This window comes from Mesoplodon bidens (assembly GCF_964165515.1).
Source record: "Mesoplodon bidens genome assembly, chromosome: 8".
Lineage (NCBI taxonomy): Eukaryota > Metazoa > Chordata > Mammalia > Artiodactyla > Ziphiidae > Mesoplodon > Mesoplodon bidens.
Window position 1 is genome coordinate 113,303,690 of NC_138165.1, and position 13,548 is coordinate 113,317,237.

Genomic DNA, 13,548 nt, shown 5'->3' on the forward strand with positions numbered 1-13,548 from the left:
GACACCGTATGGATGGATCAACAACCGCCACGTGAAGTACGTGGCACCTCCATCCCAGGACCTCTGGAGACCCCCTGTCCAGCACTCCCAGACTCCCACAGGGCCTTCCCTGGACAGGCTCAGGTGGTCCCAGGGGACAAAGGCCCTCCGCCCTCCCCCCACCCACCCTAGGTGAAGCCCATTCCCTTCTCCAAATGTTCCAGGAGCCTCCATGGGGCAGTGTAGCCAGAAGGAGGATGTTGACACAGGCACTCAGCTCAGCAGTTCTCGGCACCCTGGGTCTCGGTCTTCAGGAAGATGCTCTGCATGGCTGAGATCTGGTCCTCATCCTGGATGTTGAAGACCTGGAACTGTGGGTGGGGCAGGAAAGAGGGGTCACGGTGATATCTGGGGGCCGTGACGGGGACTTCACGCACTCCCTGGCTTCTGGGCTTTCCGCCTCTGGGTCTTTGCCTGCGCAGCCCTCCCTGCAGGTGGACCTGCCCTCTCCTCTGGCCCTTCCCTGGATGGGCCTGACACAGAGGAAGCCCCATCAGGTGCTGGTTGAGAGCTCAGCGTGCATCACCCCTCCCACTACCACCACCCCAGCCCCATGTGCCCTGGAAGGAGGGTGGGAGTTGGCCCTGGGGGACAGGAGCTAGAGGGGGCTCTATGGGGTGGGAGAGAGGAGGCCTAGCCCAGGTGGTTGAATCTTGGCACTCAAGGAGGGACAGCTGGCAGACAGCACCTGAACACCCAGTGGGCATGGCCGCAGTGGGGCCCCAGGCTGGGCAGGTGGGGCTCTGAGCACTGGGCCAGTGTGGGTCTGCAGAGAGTTCGGGCGGAGAAAGGGGCAGGTGCAGGCGACCCTGGTTCCCAGAGACGGGCCCTGGTGCTCAGGGCCACCGGGGGTTGGGGCTTGGCTTATCTGACCCCAGCAGGCACATCTTCCCCGACAGATGCTCTCGCTGCGCTGTCCCAAGGACTGACCTGACCCACCTTCCTCGGCTCCTGACCGGGGGTCGTGGAGCGGGCCTCCACCCTCACCCACGTGTGAGCCGGCCCTGCCCTGCCCCAACCTTGTCCAGCAGGACGTTGAAGTAGGCAGTGACCCAGTAGGCGGGGTCACTGGCGGGCAGCTGCAGGAACGCCTTGACCCCACTGCCAATTCGCAGCGGGGGGCTGCGGCCCAGGTGGGTGACGCGGACGTGCAGGGAGGCCTCAGGCTGGCTGGCGAAGCGCTCCACGCGCTGGGAGAGGGCACTGAGGTCCAGGCCGGAGTCCTGCAGCAGGTTCCACTCGGGGTAGAGGAAGTGGAGCAGGTTCCTGGTGGCCAGACAGCAGAGCAGCACCACGAGCTGGCGGTACACGGCGCCCTGCAGCTCCGCCCAGTCCTCGGGTGCCAGGAAGAGCATGAGGCCCATAGCATCACCATCTGCGGCGGGATGGTTGGCTCAGGCCCCCCCCACCCTCCCACCTGGCCACCTGCAGCCCACCACCCTCACCAAGGCCATCCCCCTCCACCCTGCACCCCACCCTGGAAGCCTCCTGCCCACCCCCACCGGTCCCAGCTTGAGTCCCAGCCGCTCCCTGCCTGCTGCCCCCGCCCTGGCGCCTCTCTTCTCCCCAGGGTCCCACACCAGCCTCCCAGGATGCCTCTCAGGAGATTCTGAGGCTCCTACCCACCCTCTGGGCTTTTCCCATGTGCCCCACCCTTCATCAAACTCCTACTGATGCCCTACAGCCCTACACAAAGAGCACTATCCTGTGGCATCGTCCCAGCCCTAGTCTGTGTGCCCAGGATGCCTGGGCCCAGAATACTTCTGAAGCCACCAGGATGGACTTACCTGCCCCATCCTGCACCAGTACCTTCTCTTCCCCCAACCCTCAGCCCCCAGCCGGGGTCCCTTCCTGTCACAAGGTGCCCTGCTGCACCCTCTCTTTCCACACCCCCGTCACCCCTCATTCACTGAGGGACTCAGGAGGCACAGTGTGTGCCACCCCACGGGACCCCCTCAGCAGCTGGCACCCCCTCGGGGTGGCAATGAAGGCCTGAGAGGGGCGGGGGGTAGGGCACACGGGGACTCACTGCAGAGCCGTCTTCCCTGCCGGCTCTCACCCACCGCTCACTCTCAGCAAAGACCCCAGACTCCCAGGCTCAGCTGCTTCCCCTTCACGGCCATGCGGGGTGGGGTGGATCAGGCCCGGATGGCAGGGGCATGGGGACAGAGGGGCTTCCAGGCCTGACACCAGCTGGCCAGAGTGCCCACTCTATGCAGCCCAACCCCATGGTCTGATTGGAGATCTGCACCCAGGCCCAGGATGGCCTCCGTGGATACTGGCCCCAGGATGGGGAGGCTGGCCTGAGGTGCCCCAGAGCCCTGAGCCCAATGGCCACACTCATGAGCTGCAGTCTCACTTCCTGGGAGCCCGGAGGAGGCCTCGGAGACCTCTGACACAGAGCTCAGTCCAGGCTGTCCACCGGTGGAGCCGGCAGGAGGGTCCAACCCGGGTGCCCCTGGCCTTGGCCCCTGGTTACGGACACGGGTCTGGTGGAGGCCAAGCAGGTACAGGGCACCGCCAAGCCCCCCACACGTACCTTCAGGTGGCCGAGGGTCAGGCCCAGGCCCTTGCCGCCTTCTTGCCAGCTCTCGTGGTTGACCCGGTCCAGGATGGAGAGGCCCATCCAGGTGATGGCCCTGGAGGGAGCCCAGCACAGCCAGCAGCCTGGTGAGCAGGTAGTCAGTGGAGAGCTGGAGCCCAGACAGACACATGTTCGGTCAGCACTGGGGCCTTGGCCAGGCAACCAGGCGGCTGCATCCCCAGCTCATCCCCAGAAAAGACAGCGCCCCCCGCCACCCCTGTGGCCTTGCCAGGATCGAAGCTTCTGAGCCCCGCGAGACGGCCCAGACCATAACAGGGGATGGCCTGCTGCACCCGGCCCACCCCCATGTGCTTTTTGGAAAGTACACTTGATGAGGCAGCAAGTGTGAGAAGCCCACTTCCCACGTCGTTGCTGAGGCCCCAGAGCACGGAGGGAAGCAGGGTGCCCCCAGGCATGCCCAGCCCTCTTGGTGTGGACTGGGAGGTGCCACTGGGACCGGCCCGGGGTGAAGCAGTAGCTCCTGGTCCGCGGGCAGAGGCCTGGGTGGAGCCACCCGGCCTGGCAGGGTGACATCTCCACTCCAGGCCCCGTTTGAGAAGCCCAGCTGCCCCACCCCCGGCAGCTGCACACTCGGAATCTGGCCCTCCAGCAGGGCTCGGAGCTCGGGCACTGCACACCAGCGGCACTTGCTGAGCGGACCAAAGGGACGGAACCTGAGGACGGTGCCCTGCGGGCTCCGCTCTCTGAGGGTCTCAATACTGGACGCTCATGGGTCGCGGAGCCTGAGTCTGTGGCGGATGGGGCACAGGAAAGGCCATTCTCCATTTACTTGTGAAAGTGACGGCCCAGCTCACCCCTTCCCTTTCCTCTGTGGGCAGAGGTCCGCCAGGACACGCCCCTACTCTGTGCAGAGGTGGCTCAGCTGGGGAGCCCTGGGGGCGGGGCTTGCAGGCTCTCTGCTGGGACTCCCCGAGGGCAGAAAACCACAGAAGGGCACAACCAGCTTGACCAACGTCATCTGCTTCCAAGAATCAACTCGACTGTAAGAGCAAAACCCCTGCGACTGCAACCGTGTCACATTCCTAACCGTGTCACCCCAGGCATGAGAGCTGGCGGGTGAGTTACCCTGGACAAACCACAGGGACCCTGCACACCAGCTGCTGGTATCAGGTCTGGAGGGGACTCCGTCCCCAGCCCTTGGTTCGAGGTGTCCAGGGGAGCTCAGCCTCTGCCCCAGGCCCCCCCCCCACCTCCCCTCACCGACGCGGACGCGGGAGCTCCCCTTCCCTGCAGGCAGGCTACTGCGGAGGAGACCGGGGACCCGACGAGGGGCTGCTGGGGCTCCAGGGCTGGGCAGGGGAGGGGCATCTGCAGCTAGACACCCCAGGTGGGGCCTCAGGGCCGGGACACACATCTGGGAAGAGCAGTCCGGATGGAGGACGCTAGCAAAGCCCCAGTGATAATTCCTCTCCTTAGACTCTGGCCACCCTCGCTGCGTGGGGACCCCTCCCAGCTGCCCCAGGAACCCCTGTGGCCCTGGACAAGTCCCCTGACCCCTCTGCCGCTTTCCCACCTGAACTGAAGGCACTGGGCTGGGTGGTGAAGGGTCCCGTCCCGGGCAGCCCTCTGTACTTCCAAGTCCCTCCTCGCTCGCTGCCTGACAGACAGCCCCCCTCCCGGGGCACAGAGGGCACATCTCCCCGCTCCCCGCAGCTCCGAGAGCGGTGAAGCTGGCAGCAGGGAGCGGGTATTCTGGTCGGATGCCAAATTCCCTGAGACCCCAGTGATAGCAGCGCTGTACAGTTGCCAAGGCAGAGGCGGGAGGGGGACCCCGCAGGTCCTCCTGCCCGGAGTGCGGGGAGCAGCGGGACGACGGCCCCTCCCTGCTGGCTCCCGAGGACCCCACAGCCCCAGGAGGCACGTCCTGCCTCCCGTGCTCGACGCTGGCCAGAACCAGGGCCACCGCTTAGCAGATGATCCTTTCCAGGCCGCCTTCGGGGAAGCCGGGCACCAGCCGGGCCCGCTCCAGAGCGGGCACCCTGAGCTTCCTCTGCACCATGGGCACCACGTTGAAGCAGATCGTTCTCCAGCCACTGGACACCAGCAGGGACGGGCCGAGCTGCTCTTCCCTCAGGCTGTCCGCATTCAGAGAGCCTGCAACGAGCCACCCGCCATGCCAGCCCCTCTGCCATGCCAGCCTCCACGTGCTCAGTCCACGGCCCTCCTGCCCGCTCAGCCATGCCGCCCTCCCCCCACCTGAAGCCTGCGGCTCCTCCGGCCCACACCACCCCTCACCCCACCCCTCACCCCACGCCTCACCCGCACCCAGGCCTGCAACCTTCTGGAACCTGAGCCAGGCACAGGGCTGACGGAGCCCCCAAGTCCCTGCACGGCTGGGGTTTTTTTGTTTTTTAAAAAAAATTATTTCTTTTGGCTGCGTTGGGTCTTTGTTGCTGCATGCGGGCTTTCTCTAGTTGCAGCGAGCAGGGGCTACTCTTCGTTGTGGTGCGTGGGCTTCTCACTGCAATGGCTTCTCTTGTTGCGGAGCACGGGCTCTAGGCGCGCGGGCTTCAGTAGTTGTGGTGCACGGACTTACTTGCTCTGCGGCACGTGGGATCTTCCCAGACCAGGGCTCAACCCTGTGTCCCCTGCATTGGCAGGCGGATTCCCAACCACTGCGCCCCCAGGGAAGCCCTGCACGGCTGTCACGAGGGCTGCGTCGTGTCCCCCAGAATTCCTGTGCAGAAGCCTCAACCCCCAGCACCTCGGGCTGTGACTGTATTTGGACACAAGGCCCCTCGAGAGGGGGTTAAGGTGCGCTGAGGCCGCGAGGGTGGGCCTGACCCCGTGAGACTGTCCTTACAGAACAGACGGTGGGGATCTGCACGCACGGAAAAGCCCACCCGAGGACGCGGTCAGAGGGCAGATCTCTAAGCCCGGGAGGGCCCTTCGGGAAACCAGCCCCCTGACACCCTGACCTTGCCCCTCTGGCCTCCAGAACTTTGAGGAAATACATTTCTGTCGTTTAAGCCGCCCAGGGTCTGGTATTTGCCACGTGGCCCCCGTGCTAGCACGGTGGGGATGCTGTCTGGCTCTGCGGCCCAGGTGACACAGCGGCACCTGCCCCGCGGTTTCCCTTGGCGGGTGCCCAGGTCAGCAGCGTCCTCACCCTCCGTCGCCCCACCCCCGAGGCCTGCCTGTGCCTGCCCGCTGCTCCACGCCTGGGCCCAGGGGCCCCGGCCGCCCAGGCTGCCTCTCCTCGCGGCCGCCCTCTCTGCGGGAGGAGGGGCATGGCTAGGGAGGAGCAGCTCTGCGGGGGCAGGGTCGCGCCGACATTGGTCCCCAGGCACTGCCCCATGGCTGGGTGCGAGAGCCCTCGCCTGCCTGACCCCGGGGTGGGGCGGCCCCACAGGGAGGGGCTGGGTGCTTCCCGCAGGTCCTCCCTCCAGGGCCCCCAAGGCCCCAGGCAGCTCTGAGACCCGCGGCTCTCTGCTGGAGAAAGGTTTCTAGCCCTTCCCTCTAAGTGGCTGCTTTCTGAGGCCGCACCCACTGCCTCCACGCACCCCAGGGCCTCCTCAGGCCCCTGGAAGCGTCTCGGGGGGCACCCTTGTTGCCCCAGCACCTCTTTCCTGGGCCCGTGCCCAGTGGGTCGTAGAAGGCCCTCTGCAGAGGACAACCCTGGCTGCTGGGCCACCTTGCCCAGCAGCGTTTGGAAGTCAGGTCCCACCCTCCCAGTGAGGGTCCTCTGGGTATAGGGGGCAGCCTCTGTGGGCACTTGAGCTCCAGAGGCCGGGAGGGTCGGGCTGAGGCTGGACTTCTCCTGATCAGAACTGCTTGCTCCTTCCCGCCCCCTCCTGTTTCTTGAGGTGCCCCCGAGAGACCCGGTGTGGTCCATGCACGAGAGCCCCCATCTCAGGCCCGGCCCGTGGCACACCTCGTAAGAAGGGCCGTCGAGGTGAGAGTCAGGGCCAGGCCCCAGGGCTGAACGCACAGTGTCCCTGCAGGCCTAGGTTGGGAGGAGCTGGCTGGGTTTGCCCTCATCCAGGAGGGGGCCCTGGATTCCACTGGACACCCCAGACCTTGCTCGAGAACTTTCTCCTCCTGCTACCACGGACAACATATTCTAGCTGACGTCCTTCCCACTCCCTCCCCCCTCCCCGGACTCAGACCCCATGGGGCCCAGCCCAGCACCCACTCCCCTATGAAGAGTTCCCAGACCACCCAGGAGGGGCTCTTCCATGGGGTGGTGGGGCTGGGGAGATGAGGGCCCTCTGGCATGACCAGGGTCCTCTGGTCTCCTGCGTCAGATATCCCTTCCCCCAAACAAATGAACACCACCGAGAGAGGAGGGTGCGCTGAGCGGGCGTCTCTCAGGGGGCCGGAGGGGCACCTACGCGAGGCCCTGACTAACAGTGGCCCCCTGCCCTCCCCAGCACTGCCCAGAGAGGGTGCCTGGGACAGAGGTCAGGGGGCCGACCAGCTGGGGCTTGAATGGCATGTCATCACATTCCAAAGGGAGTCCCCAACATGTGCCTTAGAGATCAGTCTCTGTAGCTAGTGAGCCTGGGTGCCGGTTCCCCACCATCCTACAGCCTGCGCTGCTTGCCCTGGGCCACCCACCACCCTGGGGGTCCTGCAGGGAGGACCCCGCCCCCCGGTACGCAGGCCCCTTCTCAACAGTCTCCTGCAGGGCGGCTCCTGGGCCACCTCCTGGGACCTAGCCCCGAGCGGGTCCTGGCCTTGCCACACCTGGGCCACTCCGTTCCCCACAGAGGGCTCAGTCCCCCCATCAGTTAAGGGAAGAAAGGGGCTCAGTGATCCCCGGCCCCTCCCACTTCAATGTCTCAGGCACTTGTCATGCAAAGCCACCATGGGCAGTTTCATTTCCTTATCTACCTTTGGTCACACGTTTTATTCACAAAAAGGTGGCTCGGAAGGCAGCCGGTCATACCTGCCACTGTCCCAGCCACTCCCCACCTCAGCCCCCCTGGTCTCTCCAGTTCCCAGCGTGGCGGCAGCCTGTCACCTGGGGTGCTGCTTCCCTTTTAAGGCAAGTGTCAGGAAGCAGTACCTGGAATTCCCCTGTGGGCCCAGAGAAGTTAGGCCTGGGTGTGGCTTCCAGCAGGAAGAGGACGATGGGAACCTAGGGGATGGGAAGGAGGGGCCTGGCCTCTCAGACTGAGAGCTCACCCCAACTGGTGGGTCTGTCTCCAGGCCTGAAGGTGACAGGGCTGGGAGGGACGGGAGAAGAGAGAAAGACCCCTGCCGAGCTGCCTGCGGTCACTGTAAGACTCAGAGGATGACCAGATAGGCTGTCGGTGGGGCCGGGCTCAGGAGCTCCCAGTGATGGGCTGCGGCCGCCCCACAAGGGCACTTTCATCATCAGCCCCCAGAGGGTGGTCACTTGCCCCAGGTCACCAGGCAGGTCTGGGGAGGGGCCGGAGTTGGCAGCCACCCCTTCTGGGGTTGGGGTCCCTCACATTAGCCTGCAGACAGATGCCAGGCTTCCCCAGAACCCACGGGAAGCACCCTGGGGAAAGGTTAGTCCTCCGGGCCCAGGTAGCTGAGGTCCCTACACCAAGTGGGCCCAAGCCTGGATGTGCAGCCAGACCAGAGCTCCAGGGCAGGTCACTGTCCCTCAGGCGGGCTGACCATCCCCACTTGCTGACCTCACGGCAGATGTGAGGGCCAGACGTATACCAGGTGGCAGCCACCATTGCCACATGCCTGTCCCCTCCCAAGGGAAGCAGGACACTCTGTTTTTGTTCCCAGCCCTGCCACCTTTGCCCTGACCCTCAGGAGGATGGGCTTCATCACCCAGGGTCCCCGCCCTGCTGGGCCCGGCACAGGCTGGCCCGTTCTTCCAACGCCCTCGAGGTCCAGGCAGCCCCTGCTGGAAGGAAGCCCATAACTTCTGGGCCTGCCAGGAGCACTGCCCACGCCGGCACTCGCCACCCACCAGATCACATGAACAAGGCAACCAGGGGAGAGACTGAGGCCAGAGCCCTGGCTCACTTGAAAGTTTCCGGCCACAGAACCTGCTCAGGGCCAAGACGCCAATTGGCAACTGAGCCATACGTTGAAACAGACCTGTGCACATGTGCACATACGCTCACACACCAACACATATACTCACATGTGTGCACACGCACACGTGTACGCACACATGCGTTCACTATCCTGCAGTCACACGCACAAGCACACTGAGGAATCACACGCCCGTGCACACAAACATGCGTGCAGAGTGATCCGGCCTGTACCTGACATGATGAGGCCGTGGTGCTTGCAGTGCACGATGGCCACCACCAGAAGGTCCTTGGGGACCTGCAGGACCTTGCTGGGCATGATGTGGCCACGGCACTTGGCGCTGCCCTGCGGGGGGTGTTGAAGACATCGTCTGTCACCCACCGCTCAGGCCGGGCCCTTCCCCGGGGACGCCCGGGCGGCAGCATCCAGGCCGGCCCTGCCCTCCCCTCCTCAGTCACAAGGGCCTCTGCGTCCACCCACTGGGGCACCTCCATGAGGGGCGCAGGGCAAACTGGAAGGCCTCCAGGTCCCGGGAGTAGTCCACGAGGAGGCGGGGGTCCAGGGCATGCACCTGTTCTAGCACCGAGAGCAGCACGTCCTTGGCGCGCTGGAAGTCCTGCGCCCGGGGCGCCCCCCGCGAGCGGATGGCCTGCAGGTAGTGGTGCCACAGGGGCACCTGCACAGCCATGGCTGCGGCCAGGGCTGAGGGCGCAGCCTGCACAGACCGCTCTGAGGCCAGCTTTGCAGACAGGCTGGGAAGAGGCGCCTGCCCAGGTGAGCAGCAGGTACGCAGGTGGGGCCATAGCTGCCCACGAGTGACTGGCAGGCGGGCGGGATGCAGCGGGTTAAATAGCTGAACTGGGCCCAGGCCTCTGAATTGAGGGTGAGTCAGGCACCAACAACTAGGAATGTCACAGGAGCGTTGGGCAGGGGGCAGGGCCTGGCTCCTCCCTTCTCTCACGCAGACCCCACCTTAGGCCCAAGGCACATTCAGGCTCAGGACTTCGCCCCTCCTGGGCCTGGCCTCCCCCTTGCTGTGCTGTCCCTGGTGCCCCCCTTTCTACCCTCAGCCCGGTAGCTGCAGCCATGAGGTCTCTGTGATGTTGGGGCCTCCCCCCAAAACTGGGTGGGACATGTGGCATCCTCACTGCTCAGATGAGAAATGTAAGGCAGGGCCAGGGCTGGGGCTGTTTCCATAGCAACCTGGATATCCCCTCAGGCACCTGTGCCCTCTTAAAGCAGCAGCCTCAGACGACTTGGTGCCTCCCAAGTGCCTGTGTGAATCCTGCCCCCCCCACTCAGGGTGTGTGTCCAGCCCCTGGCCCCCAGCCCCAGGCCCTCGGACCCTGGAGGTGCCCACCTCCCACCCTGCCTGCCCTTCAGCCTGAGAAGAGCTGTCACCACCTGAGTCTGGAGCTGGAACGAGCCAGGCTCCGGGGAAAGTCTCCTTGGGACCGCCCGGCCTGGCTGGGAAGCCTCGCCCTGCCGTCCCCTCCAGCACCTGCCCAGCCGTCTGCCTCGGCCCCTCTGTCTCTATGGGACTCTGACCTGCAGGGAGGGGGCACTGCTGCAGAGGAACTGGGATCCCTCCTTCCTGACCCTCGGGCACAGGTGAGGGACAATCCAGGTGGTGAGGGGTTTGCCCCCGGAAGGACACAGGTGGCGGTCCTGCCCTGGGTGCCCTCCAGAGCAGCCTCCCGGTTGGCCGGCGTCAGGTGGAGGAGAGGACCCTGGCCTCGGCATGGCCTCGCCCCGCCCTGTCCCCTCAGTTCCCGGCCCATTTGGGCCGCATCCCACGTCACCCACTGTCCCCCATTACTGGACTTTAGACTCGTGCACAGTGATGCCCCTGGGGCTGGAGCCCCTGAATTCCCAGTGATTTCCTGGGAAAGCATTTCCCCCGGGTTACAGGACGTGAGCCCTGGCAGCCAGGATCTGTCCCTGCTCCTGGTCCCCGTGGCCCAGGGGCTGTCCTCCTGACCACCCATCACCACCCCGCGGGCCTGCTTCTCAGCACGGCAGCCTCCCCCTCTTCCCTGGTTCGGGGGAGGGGGAGGGTGTGGAGGTTGCTACCCGCTAGGAGGGGCCCGGGGGAGGAGGGGAGGCAGGCTGCCCCTGGGGAGGCAGCCACCCAGCCTGCTGCCTTTTCTCACAGGGACCCAGCTCTCAGTGTGCGCCCAGCTCTGACGTAAACACGCAGGGAAGCTGCAGGACTAGGTGTGGAAGGAGGTGATGGGACAATCGACCCCAAGGTTGATGGAGAAGCCTGGGGAGGCACTCCGGTCGGTTCCTGCACAACATGCAAGATGCACGTGTGGTGTCGGGGGGCAGGGGGCGCAGGCAGGGGTTGTGAGGATCAGTCTGTCCAGTGGGGGCTGCAGGCGGGGGAGCCCTGAGGAGGTGAGCTGTCCAGGCGTTTGTGAACACCCGGGCCACCCAAAGAGAAGCAGACATGTGGCCGACCAGCACGGTCACCGGGAAGGTAACCCGCCCACTAAGTGGGAAGCAGACAGCTGAGCCATGAAGCTTTCCAAGGCGGAAGGAAGCCAGGGGTGGCCACAGCCCAGGACGGAGCGGGCAGGGGTCTATGGGGAGAGGAGGGTCCCAAGGGCCTCGGCACAGGGGTGGGGAGGAGGGGGGGTGAGAAAGGGGCCCAGGGCCGACGTTGTCTCAGGCCCAGGGAGCAACCACACGGTCATCTGGCGTCACGCAGGGCGACCCAGCTCTGTCGCACAGGCCCAGTCAGTCAGCCCAGGGCCAGACCGGAGTCACCCCAACCCTCCCCTAGAATGTGGCATCTATTGCACAGCCCGGACCGAAGAAGCTACTAGGGCTCATTGAAGCTGCCAGGTGGGGGAGAAGAATTTGATCCCCAGGTGCTGCAGGCAGATTTGAGTTGCTTTTGTTTTTCTTTTTGATATGTTTTTATTGGGACGAAAAACATAACATAAAATTTACCATCTTAACAATTTTTAAGTGTAAATTCAGTGACATTAAAAATATTCACAGGCTTCCCCGGTGGCACAGTGGTTGAGAGTCCGCCTGCCAATGCAGGGGACACGGGTTCGTGTCCCGGTCCGGGAAGATCCCACATGCCGCGGAGCAGCTGGGCCCACGAGCCATGGCCGCTGAGCCTGCGCGTCCGGAGCCTGTGCTCCGCCACAGGAGAGGCCACAAGAGTGAGAGGCCCGCGTACCGCAAAAAAAAAAATTCACATCGTGCCACCAAGATCACCATCCATCTCCAGAACTCTTCTTCTTCCCAAACTGACACTCGGTCCCCTTTAAACACTCCCTCCCCATCCCCCTCCCCCAGCCCCTGGTAAACGCCATTCTACTTTCTATCTCCATGAATTTGACTGCTTTAAGGAACGCATACGAGTGCGATGATGATAGAGCGTTTGTCTTTTTGTGGCTGGCTTATTTCCTTAGCACAGTGTCTTCAAGGTTCATGCGTGCTGTAGCCAATGTCAGTACTTCACCCCTCCTGGCTAAACAATGTTCCATTGTGTGCACAGGCCACCCTTTGCTTATCCACGCGTCTCTCAATGAACACGTGGCTGTCGTGAAGGTCGCTGCAATGAACACGAGGGTCATGTCTCCGTGAGACCCTGCTGTCAACTGTTTGGGGTTTATACTCAGAAGCGGAATTGCTGGATCACATGGTAATTCTATGTTTAATTTTCTGAGGACGCATCATACTATTTTCTAAAGTGGCTGCACCATTTTCTATTCCCACCAACAGTGCACAGGGATTTTGATTTCTCCACATCCTTGCCAATACTTGTTATTTTCTGGGACATTTGTTTGTTTGTTTGGTTGGTTGGTTGTTTTCTTTTTGGCCATGCTGCACTGCCTGGGGGATCTTAGTTCCCCAACCAGGGATCGAACCTGGGCCCTCGGCAGTGAGAGCGTGGAGTCCTAACCACTGGACCACCAGGGAAGTCCCTTCTGGGGTTTTTTTTTTTTTTCTTTTTGCGGTATGCGGGCCTCTCACTCTTGTGGCCTCTCCCGTTGCGGAGCACAGGCTCCGGACGCGCAGGCCCAGCGGCCATGGCTCACGGGCCCAGCCGCTCCGCGGCATATGGGATCCTCCCAGACCGGGGCACGAACCCGTATCCCCTGCATCGGCAGGCGGACTCTCAACCACTGCGCCACCAGGGAGGCCCACCTTCTGGGGTTTTTTGATAGTGGCCATTCTAATGGGTGTGAGGTGATATCTCATTGTGGTTTTGATTTTCATTTCCATAACGATTAGTGATGTTGAGCATCTTTTGGACTTATTGGCATTTATATGTCTTCTTTAGAGAGGTTTTGATTCAAGGCCTTTGCCCATTTTAAAATCGAGTTGTTTGGAGTTTGCTGTTGTTGAGTTGTAGGAGTTCTTTATATATTCTGGACATTAATTCTGATATCAGATACATGATTTGCAAATAGTTTCTCCCATTCTGAGGGTTGCCTTTTCACTCTCTTGATGGCTTCTTTGATGCACAGAAGTTTTCAATTTATCCAGTTTATTATTTTGGGTTTTGTTGTTGCCTGTGCTTTTGGTATCGTATCCAAGAAATCATTGCCAAATCCAAGGCCATGAAGACTTTCCCCTATGTCTCAGCTCTGACGATGAGGACTTCCGTGGCAGGGTTTTAATGCCCCGATAGCACCACACCTCCCAGGTGCCCCGGCAGAGGCACCCTCCCCCGGGCTCCTGTCTTCACCGTGATGCAGAGCCTGGTGCTCCGCTGTACCCACCCCACGAGAGCAGGTGCCGGGGGACAGGGTCCATGCGTCAGCCCCGCACCCCTTCCCCAGGACAGTCCCCCAGAGCCCGCCCATGGCAGCAGTCTCGGGCAGCCCTTCCAGTGGATGAATACAGGCTGGGTTCTGCTCCTGGTGGCCTCCCAGGACTTATCCCCTGTCTGGGATGCGTCCTGAGACTTA

General features: G+C 63.0%; 1 protein-coding gene across 1 annotated transcript; it reads right to left on the reverse strand.

The window, feature by feature from the left end:
- Positions 1-257: 257 nt before the first annotated feature.
- Positions 258-9,362, reverse strand: MAB21L4 (mab-21 like 4; the record flags this gene model as incomplete). The annotated part of the gene is given in 12 exon segments (XM_081241769.1): positions 258-350; positions 1,059-1,393; positions 1,396-1,414; positions 2,579-2,662; positions 2,664-2,732; positions 4,512-4,550; positions 4,554-4,738; positions 8,845-8,962; positions 8,965-8,999; positions 9,002-9,054; positions 9,056-9,107; positions 9,110-9,362. Coding segments are annotated over 12 exon segments (1,272 nt in total). The 5' UTR covers positions 9,300-9,362.
- Positions 9,363-13,548: the final 4,186 nt, after the last annotated feature.